We start from the raw sequence: 20,236 nt of genomic DNA, 5'->3' as shown, positions 1-20,236 counted from the left end.
AACTTTAACCATGTTAAAGCAGGATTAGCCTCCTGAAGCATAAACTGTTTAAGCTCTTAAATGTGATGAGTCCTGCAATCTGAAGCCTGGAACAGGAAGACATTTACATGTTTAGCCTTAGCAAATGCGATCAGCTTTATGGGACATATCTGCGGGTTCAGAGGATAGACAAAAGGTCGATTATTGGCTTGTTGGACACCTCATAGCTTTGTTTATTTTACGTGTATAGGTATGGGAATGGAGAAGAGGATACATAGCAATGAGCCTCTGGTTCCTCCCCCACCATTAGGTGTTTTCAGACCAAACTGTTCTGGGGAAGATTTGAGGAGGAACTGTCGAATAGGAAGTTCACTGAGAACGACACACTGTGGGGATTTTTTTTTTTCTTTCTGTGCAGCATCTGAAGCAGGAGCTTAAAACAAGTCCTCTAAACAAGGTGCTATAAACTAAAATAGTTTCTGTAGTGTGGTATCAATAAAAAGGGGGGGAGGGTTCCAATAGTTCCTAGAACTATGGAAAAGTTCCTGCAGTGCGAAAATGCCTATTGGTGCAATTTGATTGAACCTGTTTTCTACTGCCTCTTCGCTTGGCAGTAGTTTTAGTTTCATTAATACAGAGAGAATAATAAGTCAAAAACAAGCCCAATAATGCTTTACACACTCTGCACATAACACTACAATCTCTGTTAATGCTACATCATCCAATAATGTCTTTAAATGACATACAACGCAACACTACTCCCACTAGTGTATTATCAAACAGAAAAGGACAAACTGAACTTTTTTAAGGCTGTCACATTGCAGAAGATAAATCTCATAAACTAGTTTAAAATATATGCATCAATGTCATGAACATTTTTGCAGGTCAAACGGTAAAAACTTACTGGCATAAATCAGGTTATATAAAACATCCCAAAGTCAAAAACAATGTCTCATTCATCTGATGTAAAAACAGAACACGCATTGTTTACAGCTCATTGCGTTCAGGTTTGTTTGATTGACCCTCTGCTTTGACCCAGTTGTTTCTTTTTGAAAATAGACTTATTCAGTCCACTCCTGTCCAAACGATGAACGGGAGGTTTGTTCTTTTCTAGATAATTAAGTTGTATTCAGTCCGAACACATGAATCATGACTTGATGACATCAATTAGTTGTACTCGGAGTCCTGCCTGTGTTTTTGTACTCTCCAGCTACCTCTTGACTTAACATCATAAAATCAAATGTAGAGTGTCACATTTATTACAGGGACAATTTTGTCATTCCAATAGTTTACTTCTAAGTGAATGGTTGCTTCATCTCAAGTGTTTAGCACCTTTTGGAGAAACACTTTGCTTGAGGTCATGTTTCACTCTGCCAGTCTGACACGGATTCATTCATCTGTACATATCCTGGTTATGTGTCTGCTTCCAATGACCCATGAGTGTCGTGGCCTTGTGTGTGTGTGAGAGAGAGAGATCTGGTATATAACATATTAAAGAGATGTTCATTTTATTTAAAAAAGGCTCTGATGTAAAAAAAAAAAAAAATGCTTCCAGAAAAGACAAAGTTTAAGAAAAAACTAAAACTGACTGATACTCTCTAATCTCCTGAACCTCGTAACTGGCAGAAACTCTCTGGAGAGAAAAAAAACAAGTGACACTGGACTCGTGTGTTCATCTCTATTAGATTAACATGCAGTTTGCACAAACATCATGTGAACCACACTGGAGAGCTAGGCAGAACCAGTCCAAACCAGATTTCTACCAAATTGAACGGATTAAGGGTAAAACACCACGGTACTCTACGGTTGCAACTAGCAATTCATGGTTTAATCTACTTGTTAATGAGCTAAAATTTGATCTTCAAAAGGAATCTTTCAGCCAGCTGACGATCAGTTACCAGAATAAACTAACCTTTCACCCTGTATTACAAAGACAAATACCAAAATTAACATTTGCTGAAAAAGGAGTATGTTTGAGATTTCTGCTTGAGAAGTGGCTCAAAAAATACTTAAAATTTCAGCTCTACAACATTAAATGTAGCTTTTGACTAAAACCATCAAATTTCCAGGACCAGGCATACAACATGTCTGATAAACTTGCTTTGAATGTATGAAACTGCCAGGACGTGAATTAAAAAACACTTCAGAAGCAGCAGATACACACGATGGCATACCAATAGGTATTTCTGAGACTTAGGTGTTAAAATTGCGATGTGGTGTTTGTTTGTCAAAAAGTACCACTTCCTAAATTCAGCTGATGTAACAGCTGTGTGGTTTAACCACAGATCCAGAAACTCAGCATTTCCTGCTGATATTTATATGTGTCAGCTGTGAAACCTTTTATTAAAGAGAATAAATGAGGAAAGTTTCTTTTTACTCTGATTTCTTTTTTTATTTCTCTGAAAACCTCTAGAGGCCAAGATCAGGGACTTTCCTAAGAGGAAGCCAGCATTTTGTTTCATTCCTCTTGTACAACAGTCTTTAAAATGTGACACCTAAAATATTTTCTGTATCAAACGGCCTGAAATGATTGATAGAGTGCAGAAAAAAACCTACTTTCAAACTTTAAAAAACCTACAGAAATGTGACTAATTGGTGGTAATATCAACCTGTTACTACATTCAATCAAAACATTTTTTATCAGGTTAACTTACCTGGTTTCTAAATGTAAACGTACTGGTATGCAGCAGAAACTTTCTGCCACTGCAGCCTCTGTGGAAAAATGAAAATGTTTCTGACTCAACAGACTATTTGCTGCTGTAACTTCCTGTCGAATATAAGACCTCTCCTGGTGTAACTAAAAGAAACAACGACTAATTCTTCACTGTACTGTATGTCTTTTAAAGTTTGTACACAAGAAAAATTGCCTCTAACCAGCCAACAAGAATGAAAAAGGATCAGTTTCTCCAAAGAAATACATAAACACTTTTCAGTTTCCTGTCTGTTTACTTATTCACTCTGTTAATGATGAACTCAGTTCTTAGGCCCTGGATTGTCTTGTTCAACAGTTTTTTGCAGGATACAGATCTAAACATGATGTAAAGACTTCTCATGCTCTATGCTACACTTCATTAATGCAACATTTGGTCACTCTCATAGATGTGCCTTTAACTTTGTTGTTTGTTTTAAACATGCAAGGCTTCTGTCTTTCATTTTCTTGTATAAAACTTTTAAAACACATTTTGAACACAAATGAGTCACAGCACACATAATGAATTGAAATTAAATAGATTATTGCATATAAAAAATAGAAAGCACTTGTGTTAAACAGTGACAGTTTTATACTGCACAATTACATTTATATCATCAAGCATCATAATCTACTACATGATTTTCTCGAGCGTAACAGAAAATAAACAGTCCCTTAAAAATCAACGTTTCTGAACCCCGAGAGCTTTGTCCAGAAAGTTTGCGAAATGCTTGGGTTGCCCGGGCACGTATGGCTGAAGAACAGAGAGATCCATGGTCCTCAGGGTGTCTGTCAGGGTGCTGAAAGATTTTAAATAAAAAATAAAAAGCTGTTAAATATTCTTTATTCTTAAAAACCTCAACGGGTGATTTTGACATGTGAGAAAAACAAACCTGCATGTGCAGTAGAAACAGTGGGAGTCTATGTGGAGCTGTCGGGCAAGCTCCAGCTGGTGGTTGTCCATCAGTTTGTCATTCACTACGACCAGCAGAGGCTTGCCTGCTCCGAGGGCCTCCAAACAACTTCCTGCCCCTGAGGACAAAAACAAGATCCTCATTCATGACTGCAACTTAAGTCCTCTGCTGGTTCTGAAACGGCATGCCTTCTGTTGAAGGAGTAAACAACACGACAGATATGGATAAAAACAACAAACAAGTTATACAATCTTTACTTTTTGTCTTAGTTTAGCCCATATGAACGCTAGTTCTGACTTTTAGTGTAAGTGAATCTCAAAGTTTTTCTTATTTAACGGTATTCATTAGACTTAGACTTTCTTTATTGTCATTCAAACTTGTACTTTACAGTGCAGATAAGAACAAAATTTCGTTGCATTTGGCTCGTTGTAGTGCAGGATAAAAACAGCAGCATGTATTTACATATAAAAAATAAGGTGCAGATATAAATAGATATAAAAAAAACTATGAGTAAAAATACTATACAGATAAATATATTGCACGTTATATTGTGTTTTACAGTCCAGTGAGGTAGTCCTGTGTGGGGGTTTGAGGGGGAATGGAGGGATTATTTTTTCCTGTTCAAAAGTCTTATTTATGTTTTAACTACTGCATGCTTATGGAACAGTAAGCAATAATTTAGGTTTTATGTTAACTTGTCGAACACTGTGAGCCTGAAAGAGTTGAGAGAAATGTGTGATGTGCTTCAGATTTTTGATACTGCCATGGAAAAATCATGTGCAATAAAATAATATGAAAGCGTCCTTATGAGGTTGGATTAAAAGTCTGCATTCTTCTGTTTTGCATGATTTCTACAACATCTGTGTTTATGACATGTCTCTACTGAATCCAGAACAATGGTAAATAACAGAAGTGCTACTATTCTCCAAAAGGTCTTTATAGAGATACCATCTCTGTTACTTTAATGATTGTTTGCATCACAAAAGGGCCAAAGCTTTGAAACCATTTCAGATCTATAATCATATAGAAGTGTGCTGAATTTTTTCTTAATTTAAAAAAAAGACATTAGCCAATATTTGGTGCCTAGGACAGCTTATTTTTGTTGCTGTGGTATCAAGGAAGGTAGCGATTTCGTATGATTTGAACTAGAATCGTATTGAAGTTTAAAAATCTTAAACTATGACAACCCTACATGTAATAGTATTCTTTTTATAGCATTGCAGACACTCTTTTGAGATGTGTTTATTGTGCTTGTTTGATGAGGTTGTGGGTATTTGTGCAGCCTTGTTAAACTGGGTCAAGCTGCCAAAACATTCATATAATCCTTTGGTTGATACGAGTCATCTCCTTAGGTAAGAGGAGACGTCTAATAAGCCCATTAACAAACACTGTCGCACAAGACTCAACTGCTCCTACCTGTTATTGTAAATGTTAACCTTTGGCCGTCTTACCACCTACTCCTCGTGTTCTAATGCTCCTGTTGTACAGGTCAACTGTAAATCCACCCAGCTGTCCTTTCTTCATCCGTAGGTAATCCCTTATTGAAACGACAGTTTAGAATAACAAGACAATCGTCTTGTGGGACAACAGCATTGATAACACGGTTCTACTTTGAAGTCATTTTAAAATGGTCAGGCTTTCTTTTTGTCAGCTGGTCTAACTTACTTGACCTTAAACCCCGATCAGAGATAACCAGTATCACAAGGATGGTTGCTCACTTTCTTTGGTGAAATAAGTTGACAAAATAAATCCTGTGAAAGTTGGTGATTGAAAATGAATTTGACTCTTGTTTTGAAAAACCATGACAACTGCACATTGTAGAGCTCTTCAACTCTAAGTTATACAGAGTTTTTAAAACTGGGAAAGACATGTAGATATCTTTTTATTGGCCAAACCATAGTTTTGTATCGTATTGTATTTTGTATCTATTTTGTGATGAATACCAATGGATCTATAAACTTCAATTTCATTTGTTTCAAAAACACAGAACAACTAAACAGATCCAATAAAAACATGATCAACAGTAGTCTGTAGTTACAATGTGTTCAATGCTCTCTCTGTGAGTTGATGATCTGCTGCTTGAAATATAAAATGGTAATATCCCCTGAGGTTAATGGAGAACAATGAGAGGAGGAAGACAAAAGGGTGTTCAGATTTCCTGCATCACAAAATGTATATAACAACGTTACTGTGGAATAAAAACAATGCAGACAGTTTGAGCTACTGTAACTGGACAGTTTTTGTTTAAGTGGTATTTCTGTCCTACAGTAAGACATCATGTATCATTCCTTCCTACAGCTGAGAAACTATGTCGGACACAGATAATAGGAAAATAATAACCTTCTCAGGAGCAGTTTAGGTGTGCAGCTTACATAATAATGTTGACTGTGCCAGGTTCTAAGAGAGTGAGCTTTGTGATACTGAAAACCCTGGCTTTAGGCTCAGTATACCACACTAATCCATTCTGCCAACTTCTCAGTTCTACACCCCTCAGGGGAGATACACAAACACAACGCAGCTTCCTTTATAAAAAAAGACACAAGGTGTGTTTCACATGTAAATACCCAAGAGATGGGGTCATCACAGAAAAGGAAGGACAAGAGAAATAAAGAGCCAGTAAGCTGTTTTTTGCGAGGGTAAAGTATGATGTAACATATCATCCTGTATTTGCTGTTGTGCCCTCATGCAAGAACAGTCTGCTGTTTTAATCATCAGTTTTTTGTTTAATGTCTGCACACTGCTCACTTACCTATGTGTCTCTGTTTTGAATTCTACAGTCATTATTGTTGCCCGAACATGAAGACTTCCTGCTTTTGCGAACACTTGAAAAAAATGAATGCGCAATAATAACAGTTCAACATCATGTGATTGACTTATGGTGCAGCCCAGGCTGGAACGAAGGCTCATGTGGCCACTCCTAACGGAGTACACACAGTGAGTTTGTTGTGCTCAGAGGAGTAGTCGAGCTTGTTCTGAGGTCTTTGATGCCTCACTCACCTGCGTGGCTTATGATGAGGTCCGCCTGCTTCATGTCTTCCGCTATCGAATCTTTGAATCGAAACACTTCAAGTTTGACTTGCGGACAGCTGTCAGCCGCAGGAACAACTGATCCTCTTCCAACCTGCAGAACCAGACGCTCATATCCGCGAGCCTTCAGAGCCTGCAGGGAGACAAAGACATCATTGTAGAAGGGTTCAGACAATTCACACATCGAAATGATGAATGTTTTATTGTGAAGTACTATTTGGATAAGAAAACTTTGCTTGAGCAGGTGATATATCAAATTGTTTTAATAATTTTTTCACACAATAAAGAAAGAGCTGGTCTGACTCAGACCTACAAGCAACAAGGTTTGGTTATTTCAAGATTATCAACACTTAAACAGATCTGAACCACAATTCAAATCAAACTGTATAATCTGCATAGTCCAATAATGAAAATGATAGTTTTCTTAAAATTGTAATAAATCACAGCCCAGTTGCTCTGAGCTCGACACAACAGTTTAGATCCATTATTTGAATTTTACTTTGAACTGGGAATAAGCTGACATACTGCTGCTCAATGGGAATGTAATAAGTGAAAGTAAACTTTTATTGTCCTAATGAATTTGCCGTTTTTACTCATCAAACTGGAAACAAGATTACTTAAGTGAAATTTTTTTTTTTTTAACTTATTAAAACCAAAATTCAACTCACCTGCACGGACTCTGGGCACGTGATGGTATTGCTGAGCTCATCAAAGCTCGTGGTGCCGACAGTAACAAACACCGTCTTCATGTCTAGTCCACTAAAGATGTTAAATTATCAGGTTTTAGTGTTTTTTTTAACACTTTGCTGCCTTCTCCCTAACCCATCTTCAGCCCACAACTGCAGAAGATTACAACCACTTCCGCTTTAGACCTGTGACGTCAACACCCTGACGCGTGTTGCTGCCGCCTAGAGGTCTGGAATAGTAACTGGTTTTAACACAAGTGGAAAAATACCAATTTGTCTTTATTTAATACTCCTGTGCATATATTTTCACCCACGAAATATAACAGAGACGTGTTGACTTCCAGAAGAAAACATTTAAATGAAAATATTACAGCATTAAGTAATATTAGAGAATTAACATACAGTACATGTATTTTATTAACAACAAAGTATGTATAATCTGATGTTGATTTAATTAAGGCCAGCTTTTAGCCTGAAGGATAAGTACCTATCTGCATAACTTGAGTGAAATCAAGTTTCAGCAACTCCTTGTTGTGCGTGAAACATATGGCAAGAACAACAATGGCATTGAAAATTGTAACTTCAAAGAGTTTCTGTTCTCTTAAGTGTGCCTACAAAAAAAGAGCAGAACCTTCAGACTAACATGTGAGGAAAGACTTCCAGCACCAGTACACCTGCTGACTGAGCTCCACAGAGGAATCATGGCATCACAGTTTGTAGGTGACACTGACAGCTGGGCTCAACATTATCACTGCTTCTGGCCATGCTGTCACTTCACACGCCTCACATGAACCCAGAGGAAAAATGTAGGTCAACGATGTCTGTTACTCAGGTGCATACAGGCTGAGTTAGGTTACATATGGGGTTCATTCTTATTTGACTGTTTTGGTTTGTTATTGATATGTTTAGTTGTTTGCGGGCAGCTTCATTTGTTTGAAGACACCTGAACACTGTGTGGTGTGGACAGAGAGTAAGTCAACAGGCTGAAAATGAGATTTCTCCCTAAAGGAGCTTGGAGAAGGTGCACTAACCCGGCTGATGTTAATCAAAAAATATTTAATGTACTGTCATAGAGTAGAAAAGATGACAGAAAACGTCACATTTACGAAGTTGAATTTGTCGATCTTTGCTTTTTTTTTTTTTTAAAACATCACTAAGTGATTTCAAAATAGTTTGAAATTTATTTGAAAGTTGAAAACAAGCTGATTAATCTTTTTTTTAAAGGTTTACTTTTTGGCCTTTTATGCCTTTATGAGACAGGACAGTGGATAGAGAGAGGAGCCACAGGTCAGAATTGAAACCCAAGCTGCCCACTCCAAGGACTTCAGCCTCTATACACGGGGCACTTAACCACTAGACCACCGGCGCCCCAAGGATAAGCATCTTTTGGTGTAGCATTAGGAAGTAGGAAAGGCCACTGTCATTGAAACAATAGAAGAACTTCCTCAGTCTCGTTGTACTGAGTCTTTGCACACGACCTGTGGGAACAAAGTAGAGTGACATTTCAACTGAACTTATTTAGTATCAAAGTAGTGTTTGCGTTTGTGATCAATTGTTATTAAAATGTTGTCCCATAACAAAAGCAGAGAGGCCAACATGTTTATTACCAAACAATGACAGCTTTTTATCTTTGAAAAAATAAAGAAACATGAGACCAGGGTGCAACAGAAATTATTTAAGGCTCTGTTAAATCCTCAGCTTAAAAAAAACAAAAACAATGTACCTTAAATCCTGATAAGTCACAAAAGCCAAAACTAGTATAAAATGAAAAGTTTAAAACTGGCTAACCATGTCATTAGTTTTTAATAAATAGGTTACTATAAGAAAAAGAAAAATACAAAGTTAAATCTGATTAACTGTGCCAGAACTTTTATCAAACCACATCGCAGCAAGTTGTTTAATGAAAAGAAAAACAGCTTCTCTTGAATTTAAAGCAACACACGTCATATAGTCAAACACTAAAATATGCATTGTGAGCTTCCTTTGGTCATTCCAAAATCATTCTCCCACAGAGAAAACTGAAACTGGAAGACCTGCGTCCACACGATTCATGCCTTGTAGAGACTGAGACAGCTCCGGCTAAAAAAACAGTAAAATGGCTCTTCCTTATCACTTCAAGTTCATTTAGTGGAACATTTTTCCACTTTTAAGCATGCATGTTTTCAATTGAGTTTAGCTGCTTCAGGTTACTGCGATCATAAGAAGGTAAATTAAGGGGCAGCGGAGAGTGCTGCTGGATAAAGTGTTAATTGATGTCAGTTTTTTCAGGTTAAATTTGAAAATTCATCCATCCCATCTTAGTTTCCCCAAATCTAAAATATACAACTGTAACGGTAGTTTGTGTCAGTAGGAAAAAAAGCAGAGTACCTTGGCAGCAAACTGGTTGAAACATGCATGCTTAAAAGTCAACATGTTTGAATATTATGAAATACTGTCAAATTCCAACTTGAGACATTATACAAGTAATAATAAAGAATATAATAGTGATTAAAGCAGCTTTAAAAAGAAGCTGCAACCTCACATACACTCCTGCTTATTATTTTGTGATACCTCCAACTAAAAGGTATTAAAAAAAAAGAGACTGAAATTCACAGATGGCCATTCCTGCTTCACAAAAGTCTGTCTTTCCGACTCCCTCTTGGGTCATTGCCAAGGCCGTAAAGGTTGCAGCAGAAAAGTCTCAACAGTTATGATATCAAAAATAGGACCGACATTTCTCCTGTCAGATGGTTTACGACTTACGGTCACAAACAACCGCAAACAGAAACTTTACCAGCTACGGTAAGTTGTGTCAGTAAGATCAAATGTCACGTAGTCCCCAGGTTCATGGTTCATCAGGATCTCTGTGGTGGCCGAGACAAAATATGCATCTATAAACGAAAAGATAAAAAAACAAAACATCTCATTAACAACAAGTTGAAATGCTTAAATCTATGTAGTTATCTGTGTGGGTAGTAGGTAAAACCGGCAACATCTGTGACAGAATCTAAAGTGCACTTCCTGTTTTTGAACTGAATCTCTTCTTCAGGATCTCACTTTTCCCCCTAGCTCACACAGTCTCGACTCATCAGGTTTTTTTTTTTCATCCCCGCCCCCGAGCTGCTCCTACAGTTGTGTTCTTCATGCCACATACTTTCTGTGATCCTATGATAACAAGCTAAAACCAACGGTTTACGCTGCACAGCACCACCCACTAGTCATTCTCACTTCCAACAAAACCTCTCCTCTGCTATACACTGCACTGAGACGACACAGTCATCTATGTGACACATTTCTCCAAAGCTTGTGAACTGTTTTTACACAGACACTGCAGGGACATTTTATCACATTTTATAAAATTAGCGTACAGCCAACTGTGCTGTGCTTGTGAGCTCTATGCTGCAGCCTGAACATGAATGCAGCCATGCAAAAGAGAAAATAAGAATGACAGTGCTTGTACCTCTTCCTCACTGCACCACGCAGGCTGTGCAGCACTGCTCCTGCTTCTCTGGCAGTGTAGAATAATTCATCTGTCGCACGATCTCCGCGAAGAGCTCGTCCACCATAGTCTTGCTCTTTGCAGAAGTTTCAATGAAAGGACAGCCCCACTCTTGAGCCAGAGCTCGTCCATCTGACCCGGCGACCTCACGCTCAGACTCCAGGTCCACTTTGTTCCCGACCAGGATCAACGGCACCTTCTCAAAGCGCTTCACTCGCACTATTTGATCCCTCATTGGTCTAATATCCTGAAGGATGAACAAGAAGAGAATATGAAGGAGAGAATATGAGTGTGTTTTCTTATGCAGCGTTGGTACAAATCATCAGCTCGCTCAGTGAACTTGTTCTCCAAGTCCATTCCTCAACGGATTTTCAATATGCGTAGTGATCAAGAATAAGGCTGAATAAAACTTTCTGAATCTGTAAAGTTTATTAGAAGTGTTTATGTCACTATTTTGTTGTTAATCAGCTGCAATGACTGTTTTTAAATTAAGTGTTCTTTGTTTTAATTAATGTTTTGTAAAAGAGGGGCAGATATTATAAGATGAATCTTCTTTCTGCTCTTTTCATTCAACATTTTAGATTATATGTTTGTTTGTTTTTGTTAACTTTATTGTTTTTTTTTTAATGAAATAAAATTGACAAATAAATAATAATAATAGTTACAGATGGGAATAAGATTGTTTTTCTAGGCCACTTCATTACAGAAGAGTCCTTTTTTTTCTTGGCCTTACAAGCTTAAACATGTAACCAGTGATTACTTAACTTTATTAAAACTAAAAGTTCAGTTGTACCATTGATGTAGAACGGACCCTTTTGCAATTATAAGACATTTATTTTTTAAACATATTAGTTTGATTGATTTCATGAACACCAGGTATCACAGAGCCGACTGTGCTATGATGCCAATTCGCACTAGTTGTTCCAGGATCTCTGACTAAATGAAAGCTGGATTTTGCTCTGTAATTAGTATGAATCACATCCCATCACCATGTCTAAGTAGCCTGACTTAATACCTTGCCATGCCAGTGTTTGCACCTGTTTTTTTGGAGTGAAAGTATGTCAGGTGAGTGTCAGATCAGGTACCTGGAATGACTGCTGGTTGACCAGGCTGTAGACCAGGATGAAGCCCTGTCCGTTCTTTATGTAAAGATCTCTCATGGAGGCGAACTGCTCCGTCCCCGCCGTGTCCAGGATCTCCAGCACGGACGGAGACGAGTCCACCTCGATCTCCTTTCGATAAAAGTCCTCGATGGTCGGGTCGTATTTCTCGATGAAAGTGCCGGTGACAAACTGGACGGTCAGCGCGGACTTACCGACGCCGCCGCTGCCCAGCACGACCACTTTGTATTCTTTCATGAGGGCGACCGGAGACAGGCTAACTTAGCAGCTAACGACTTAGCTCAGCTGCTATCCTCGCTCCAGAAACATTTATCAGGCCGTTTTAAGAGCTCACAAGCGACTGAAAAGTGTTACACGATATAAAAGAGACTTCTCACTCTTTCACATTAACCCACATATACTGCTCATACTCGTTTGACTTTGTTGCGTTGTGTAGCTTCCTTAGCGAGTAAAAAAAAAAAAAAAAAAAAAGTTGATGTCCGGTGACGTTAACTCCGCTGTTTGCTAAAGCTAGCTCTCGTCTGTCTGTGTTCAGTCTGTCCCATCCTACAGACTACTTCACATCTGCTCAACCGCAACTATCAAGGGCTCTGCTGTCTGCCGGTGATAAACATTACACTTCCCCTCCGGACTGCATGCCAGCCGCCTCCACCACCATCACAACCACCACCACCCCCCGCTAACTCACACACCAGCCCGCCGGTGTCGCTAAACACTGCGCTGGGTGATGTCGGTCCGTCCGGGCCTGGTCCTGGTCCTGGTTCCGGCCCAGCCCGGCGCCTCTGCAACCGGGGCGTGCTATCGTCGGACACACCGCAGATTAAACACTATTACTCGATTGTCCATTGGCTTCAGGTTGTTTTGCGCTCTGTGTATATTTGACTTCGTACAGGGCAGGTTGGACTACAGAAAGGAAACCTTTTCCCACCACCGAGTTCCTGAAGCTAACAGCTTCGTTTCCGGTAACGACAACAACACTTCTGGTGCGAGGGTTTTCAGAATAAAAGCTCCACTTACAAAATACATATTTGAACTTGCGTACAAATATTACATAACTTAAAATAAAAAATAACTCTTATTAAAAAACAATAATGTTTAAACCAATCTGATAGCTCATATTTAATTCTAATTTATAAATAAATAATTACTGATTTGTAATCAGCTATTTTGATTGACTTTAGGACATATTAGGTATATGTACGATGTAATGTTCAATATGAGGTTGGTCTGGTGGATCAGAACCCCAACTACTATGTCTCTGATTTGATATTTTTTCTTCACAAAAAATATTTTTATTCAGTAGTAATGTATTTTATTTTATTTTATTTTGAAAGACAAAACATTATGAGTGCAATTTGACGATTAAAATACACAAGGATGCAATAGCCTACTTAAGAATACTGCTTGTCTTAATGAATGATCACTTTAGATGTATATAAATAACAAGGAGTCAGTTAAAGCATCCCTTTTTTTTAGAGATAAATACTAGATGTCTCTTTATAGGTAACACAAAAAGTATAATCAACAAAACCAACACATCACAGGAGGATCGCAATAATGTGTTTTATTAAAGATCAAACAGAAATGGCAGAACTCATTATAGGCACAGTAACTTACTCTTAATAACTATACACTGCAAAATAAATTGGCAAAGCAGCACACACAAGCACCACACACAGAAAACAACAAGTGTAACAATGTTTGAACATAAATAATAAAAGATCTATCACAAAAAAAAAAGAAAACAACAAGTGTAAGGATCAATGACAGCAGTCACTTTAAGTCTGTCCTCGAGCATCAAAGACAGTTTTTCATATGGCTTAGTCCTGAACAGTCTTTGGCCCTCATCCTCTTCCACAGGTTGCCATTCTGTCTGTATATTTACCCAGTTAAATAACAATTCACCAAAAAAGTATTTTTAATAAAGGGATAAGTTTGACACACGATATGTGTGCCCTTAAAGTCAATGTAAATGAAGAACATTAAAGTAAAACCACACTTTGCATGATAAAGGCACAATTACAAATCAATCATTTAAACAAATGGAAAGAATGAACACATTTTAAAATAAAATCAGTCCCATTCACTTGTGGGTGACTGGGAACCCACAGTTTAATAAGTGCACTCTGACCACATGTTCTTTTCCCCACATGTGGAATCAGAGGGCTGTGAACCCTTTCACCAGCATGACTCAGTCCATCAACCACTAGGACAAGTGCCATGGCAACAAAATTGCTGGCTTAAATTGCAATTAAGAGGAATCAAATGTTCAAATGTAAAGGAACAGAGCTGTGTAAGGATGTTGCTGCTGCAGGAGTAACATTGGAAAACCAGGTTGTTTGCAATTTGGCTAAAGTCCTGAGGAGAATTCAGATTTATTATTGTTTTGTGAAAATTAAATAATAGGAGCAAAGAACAGCCCACTTTCTAAAATGGCAAAATTAAAGTTAATTTTTAACCCGGTGAATGAGGTCCCTCAAAAGTGTGATTTACACAACTGCTCTTCTTTTTCTGTCTTCTTCCTGCCTGCCTGACTGACGTGACTGCACCTGAAGAAGTGTATTCATGATGTAGATATAAAGTCAAGGTTAGCACTGGTTAATATCACATATTCTAAACTAAACTACTTCCTCAAATCCACTTTTCTTGTGTGACGTATAATTCAAACAAAGTTTTCTCAATGCGTGAACATAAAAAGCTTTTTATCAAGTCGTTCATGTCTTCCAAAGTCAATGATATGAAAATAACAGGGTTCTGGTGAAAAAAACAAAAAAAAGGACAAAGCAATTTTTTTCTGCTGTGATTAAATGACAGACATACTCATATCATAAACAATACATTGATGTGATTTTTTTAAATCATCTCTTTTATCTATATTTATTCAAAATAAATTTAGAGTATTTTCAACATAGTTATGTACATAAGTGCAAACAAGGTGAACGTTACACATTCGTATACACCTCAGCAAGGATCGACATCACCCAGCACAGCTGGGCAGGAAGAGGCTTCTGGACCACCTTCTTGGCCCAAACTGAAACAGAACTCACAAATTAAAGGTCACGCCTTGTCACACAGGAAACTGACCGAGGACCATCCAGGTAAGTGAAGATTTATAAGTAAGGTTAACAGGAGAAGATGAAGCTCTTTCAATGGTCCAAAAGCCTCTTTACCTCCCTTACATAAAGGTGTTGGCTTTAGAAGCCCAACTCCATTCTGAAATCTCAAAAACACCATGTACAAGAACAAAAAAAATTAAGGTCAAATAAACAACACAAAATTAACACCTGATCTCCCCTAAGGACCTTTGGATATATCAAGGACCTAAGTTTTCATACAAAATATTAATTGCGTCGCATTTACAAGATAATTTAGACATTCCCTTTTTGAATAAGTTAGTGTTTATGTCACTTCAATGGATGTGAAAAAATTCACAAGTAGGATAATAGAAAGGTAGCCATGTTGTCATTTTGTTGCCATAGCAACAGCAACTATTACCATTAACAATGACTCCATCATTGTATACAAATGATTTTATTATACTATTTTTTCTTGTTGGTCTACACAAACTATATCTATGATGTATAAATGTTTTTTAAATATATTTCCATGCTGTGTTTTTATGTAACATTAAAAAAAAGCTTAAATGACCATTAATGAATTTCACTTTTAACTATAGATTTTTCAGCTATCAAATCTTTAAACAGTGAGTGAGAATAAGGTCCATTTTCTGTTCCGGGGCAACTCAAGTATGCTCAGGAGAAAAATTCACCCTCTGCATGCTAAAGGATCTGTTCATCGCACACAATGACCAGAGCTTTCTGCATATTTCAGACTAATGATTCATGTCTGTGTGGTAAAAAACGATTTTCTGGTGCCAAAACATAATTCCCCTTCACTGATAAGCTCCTGTGCATCAATACATACCCCTAAATGTAAAATTGAACGCCCACTGGAGGCACAATCTTTTTTTTCCAGCAGTCAGAAGGCAAAATGATGTCAAAGGGGGGAAAAGAGAGCAAGGCTAGATGATAACTTGGCTGGACAAAGCTAGTCTTTAAAAGCTATAAGATTCAGACTAATCATGTCTGGACATTCTTACAATCACTATTTCATCGAGCGGGAGAAAAGTTTCCAAATTCTTCAAAGAATATAGAAATGAAGCAGCTAAACCTGGCAAAAACAGAGGTTAAGGAGAAGTATATTTCTGTACCAAAAAAGTATGTTTCTTTAGCGATGTACAATAACAAAAATAAAACAGGCTACCTAATTTTTAATTGAACAATTATATATTAAGGAAATGTTGGATGTTATGCATGTGTTCATTTTGTTTTAAGGGTTGGATCAGAAAGGCGTTCCTCTCATATGTTTTGCACAGATATTAAGACCTTGAACCAGATCACATCTACCCTAAAGATTTATCTCTAAGACTGGACATTTTGCATAAAATGTTACATAGGAAGGAGACATGTCAATTTAGCTTATATCAATCATATCATTCTACATTCTGGCAGGTAAGCAGCCAAACATAAATAACGGAAGGACATAATTAATTTGAAAAAGTGAATAAGAGGTCTCTACTTTTGCAGGAAAAATGTTTACTAAATTAACATGAAGATCAGGGTCTGCTGCTATAGTAACTGTGGCACACTGAATTGGGTGCAAGACTGTTAACAAGAAGCAAACATTCACCCGCATGGACTCGGGGTAAATTCCAGGAATCTGACCTTCCTATTTGTCCCCACTGCACACTGTTACTGTAGCAGTGTTCTTATTAAGAAGCCAGTGAATGGATTACACACTTGCTCCTCCTGCTGGATTGTCTCCCTGAATTGTTACTTTTTTAAATTTGGAAATTTCAAAATGGAAATGGAAAACAGAATAAATGCTCAAAAGTATTTTACAATTGGGGTCGAATGATTATTCTACTGTTCATTGGTGCACTTTGGGCACTTTCCAAAATAGGGGTGCAAAAACTGACTACCAATACATGGTACCACAATGCACGTGAGTGTGAGAGATATTTGCAAAAGTATTCACAGCATCCATCAACATTAAATATAAACCTATACAACAATACACATACTTGAATAAATCTTGACACAGTATCAGCATGGTACCTATGTGGCCTCAGAGATAGTCTTTATGTACGTAGTATGTCATTACATTTCAAAATGCCTGTCTTTGAGAGGGGCATGTCCAGAGTTTTTGCATTAGATATATTCACAATACACAACATTGTATAAAATGAACTATTCTCAGGGGCAGCTGTGACCACATCAGCAGCATTTCAAACTAAACAAAGATGTGATACATTTCTCTTTTGACACACTTATGTATGCAAACAACTCAGTAATTTAATTCTGTACATAAACCATAAGACAGCACAGCTGTCTCAGAGAATTACATAGTACAGATGTGATATATCATTTCAATAATGTTATTAAATCTAGCTTTGAGCACTGGTCTGTTCTTACAGTGTATTGACAGTGGTGGAGGAGACTTGAAAGAGGCACATTTGAATTTAGATATTATTAATTTAAGTCAAGTTTCCAAAGCCTTTTTGTCAATATGTCACACCCACAGAGCATTCCTTACAGACATTTGGAAACCAAAATGACACCTGGTCTGTCACTATTTTAACAATCAGTCATCCAACACGTGATCATTCTTCCAGCTCAAGGCTTTACCAGAACTTGGTTGTTGTAATAACACCATGGCTGCCATATTCTGTCTGACAAAGTTTGACAAAATGCACACATCGGTAGAAAAGTCGAAACATGGGAAAGCCGCACAGGACGTGTTCAAGTTCGAAGCTTTCTCCCTAAAGAGCCATGAAACATAAACCTTCTGTGCCACATATTCGATCCTAAAGCTGCACAAAAGAATACAATTACACAAACCACATTTATATATGTCTTTCATTTGAGAGGGAGATATTTATTTGAAGGTACTATTCAGATATCCGATTAAACAGGGCCGATCTTGGCACACACTGACTTTAGGCACAACATCAGGAAACCAATCCAGCTTCTGTCTTGTGCAAGAACTCCTACATCAGATATGAGCTTGTCGTTTTAAAAGTGAACTTGTTGATTTCACCTTTAATTTGATTTCAGTTGAACTGAACACTGAAAATGTGGGTTTGTGCCATGATTCATAGTTGTACTATGAAATAAACAAGACTTCTCCTGCAGATTATCATTATTTTACATCTTTAAAGGCCATAAATAAATAAACCTTCCTTTCTATCATCACAACCACATCTACCCTTCACTTCCATTAAACACACTCGGAAATTCAACACTGTAATAATTTGACTTTTCTTATTCAATATCAGTGTTCAAAGAGAACAAAACGTCACGTCTTTAAGTATTTTTTTCTTAAATGAAGAATCCTTGAAATGTCTCATTTTCGCGCCTCTTTAGCAAAGAGGTGCTGAATCCTAATTTTGGGATAAGTTTTGCATGAAATGGAAATAAATTCATTATTTGCTGCTTAGATCGAGTATCACATACTGACTATTAAAACCAAAAGACAATCCTGAACATACTTAACGTTTTTTGGGAAAAACACACCGGTACATTTAAAGCAGCAACAACTGTGATGACTGGACTTTCTTACAGTAAGAGCTATAGGCCATATACAGACTTTTTGTATAATAGATATTGCCTTCAGGGAGTAAATAACCACATATTTTAATCGATGTTTCAAATGTAAGTCTTCTCTGCAGCTGGGCACATAAATTAAAGGCACAAAGAAATTAACGATGACTCACTGATGACTCATCAGGCAATATGAGACGAAGAGAACAGGCTAAATGATGGACATGACACGACGTAAATGTTACATTTGTAGCCAAACTTGAAACGTAAACATGACATTATATGAAACACTCTTTCATTTTGACAACACATGATGTTTGTAGACCAGCGACAGGTCCAACCAAATAGTCTGATTTTCCAGAATTCACTTTCAGAGTTTCTGACTTTGGAACAGACGATGGCCTCAACCCATAAAGGGCCTGTAGTCTGTGTGTGTGTGTGTGTGTGTGTGTGTGTGTGTGTGTGTGTGTGTGCGCGTGTGTGTGTGTGTGTGTGCATATGTCTGCTGCACTTTAAGGTAAGGGGATGCATGGCTGTAAGAAGGAGGGAGCTCTATTGCTCAGCCTGATCACGTCACTCTACATCAAGATGGTTGTTTGACAGCAACAGTAACAGGCCCAGGCTTGTATTGCGTGAAACATCGCGGCTTTCTGTTTTAAATACAATCTTATAAGAAGTTTCACTTTGTCACTCACTTTGTCAGTGTGTGCTGTAGGTGAGGCACATATTTGCTGCATTCAGAAAGATGACCGCCCCCCCCCTCCCCCCCCTGATAGTGTGGGGCTTTAACTGGGGTTTCGGGAAAGGCTGACTGAGTTTAGGGCCACTGGAGCCGCCACCAGCAGTTTGGAGACGGGGCAGAAATGTGTTTCCATGGGGACGCACTGGAGCTCCACTGGATCAGGTGTCAGAAGCTCTGATGGGTCTACTAGAGGAATGAGAGAGAGAGAGAGAGAGAGAGAGAGAGAGAGAGAGAGAGAGAGAGAGAGAGAGAGAGAGAGAGAGAGAGAGAGAGAGACAGAGAGAGAGAGGGATGAGAGGAAAAGCAGAGAGATCCCACATGACACAAAGATCAAAAGCTGCAGTAGAAAAGTTAGTTTAGGTAAGTTATTGAAGTAATGTTTTAACTGTAAAGCCAGTGTTTGAGGGTGAGCCAATGAGCCAATATCATATTTATATATGACCAGTAACTATATCAGAAGGTGTCAATGACAGGTGCAATGAGAATACATATTGTGAATAAATCACTTTTGTTGTCACTGTTGTATTACCAGAGTTGTAGCAGTGAAAAAGATTCTTCAAACTTTTGTTGAATCATATTTTTTACTTTTCTTTTCTTTTAGTTTCAAATTACAGTCTTTATTCTAGTTACCAAAACGACTAATGTGACCTCAAAGGGACAATAAAACCCTCCGTTATGGACCAGAATGCAATACAATTGGATTTGTTCTAAGCGTGTTGCAATTAAATACAAACTGACACACATATCACTGTTAAACCTCCAGGATTGCTGCAGAATTTAGCCAGAAGCGCAGAATACAGAAGCAGGTTTGTTACAGATGCCAGACCTCATTCTGTGTTTCAAATGATCACATCAAAGACAAAGACAAATTGTGGTTCTCACAAAAAAAACTTAAACATGTAAGATGAAAACAGCGACCTATTCTGAGATCGCTCACTGAATAAATCCTGCTTTCATTTGCTCACATCACAACAGGCTGAATAGAGAGGACAGATGAA

General features: G+C 37.8%; 3 protein-coding genes across 6 annotated transcripts in view; all 3 read right to left on the bottom strand.

Moving 5' to 3' along the window:
- Nucleotides 1-2,905: 2,905 nt before the first annotated feature.
- zgc:92907 (ALG13 UDP-N-acetylglucosaminyltransferase subunit) lies at nucleotides 2,906-7,473 on the bottom strand. Its single transcript, XM_020635764.3, has 4 exons — nucleotides 7,278-7,473; nucleotides 6,580-6,742; nucleotides 3,562-3,700; nucleotides 2,906-3,468 (listed from the first exon to the last, which is right to left on the bottom strand). Exons 1-4 carry the CDS (start codon nucleotides 7,356-7,358, stop codon nucleotides 3,351-3,353), a joined length of 501 nt encoding a protein of 166 aa, XP_020491420.1. The 5' UTR covers nucleotides 7,359-7,473; the 3' UTR covers nucleotides 2,906-3,350.
- A 1,407-nt stretch (nucleotides 7,474-8,880) lies between these two features.
- On the bottom strand, nucleotides 8,881-12,866 carry rap2c (RAP2C, member of RAS oncogene family). The gene is made up of 3 exons (XM_020635763.3): nucleotides 11,859-12,866; nucleotides 10,735-11,020; nucleotides 8,881-10,165 (listed from the first exon to the last, which is right to left on the bottom strand). Exons 1-2 carry the CDS (start codon nucleotides 12,129-12,131, stop codon nucleotides 10,742-10,744), a joined length of 552 nt encoding a protein of 183 aa, XP_020491419.1. The 5' UTR covers nucleotides 12,132-12,866; the 3' UTR covers nucleotides 8,881-10,165; nucleotides 10,735-10,741.
- Nucleotides 12,867-13,443: 577 nt separating this feature from the next.
- Nucleotides 13,444-20,236, bottom strand: part of mbnl3 (muscleblind-like splicing regulator 3) — a 28,552-nt gene continuing 21,759 nt past the window's right edge. For 2 of the 4 annotated variants that reach the window (XM_065958904.1, XM_020635766.3), the window contains one exon: nucleotides 13,444-19,421. In XM_065958904.1, the coding sequence (XP_065814976.1) occupies nucleotides 19,282-19,421 (140 nt within the window). In that variant the 3' untranslated portion in view covers nucleotides 13,444-19,281. Of the gene's footprint in view, nucleotides 19,425-20,236 lie in introns of all 4 variants that reach the window. The other 2 variants (XM_065958903.1, XM_020635767.3) reach the window with 2 other exon arrangements.

This window comes from Labrus bergylta, chromosome 9 (assembly GCF_963930695.1).
Source record: "Labrus bergylta chromosome 9, fLabBer1.1, whole genome shotgun sequence".
NCBI lineage: Eukaryota > Metazoa > Chordata > Actinopteri > Labriformes > Labridae > Labrus > Labrus bergylta.
Note: the sequence above shows the minus strand (reverse complement) of the source record. Positions and strands in the feature narration are given on the sequence as shown.

Coding starts and splice junctions, on each gene's coding strand:
- zgc:92907 (XM_020635764.3), bottom strand. CDS start 7,358: ATGAAGACGGTGTTTGTTACTGTCGGCACCACGAGCTTTGATGAGCTC. Junction 6,743..7,277: donor CGTGCCCAGAGTCCGTGCAG/GTGAGTTGAATT, acceptor GTCTCCCTGCAG/GCTCTGAAGGCTCGCGGATA. Junction 3,469..3,561: donor TGTTTCTACTGCACATGCAG/GTTTGTTTTTCT, acceptor AAAATCTTTCAG/CACCCTGACAGACACCCTGA.
- rap2c (XM_020635763.3), bottom strand. CDS start 12,131: ATGAAAGAATACAAAGTGGTCGTGCTGGGCAGCGGCGGCGTCGGTAAG. Junction 11,021..11,858: donor TCAACCAGCAGTCATTCCAG/GTACCTGATCTG, acceptor TTCATCCTTCAG/GATATTAGACCAATGAGGGA.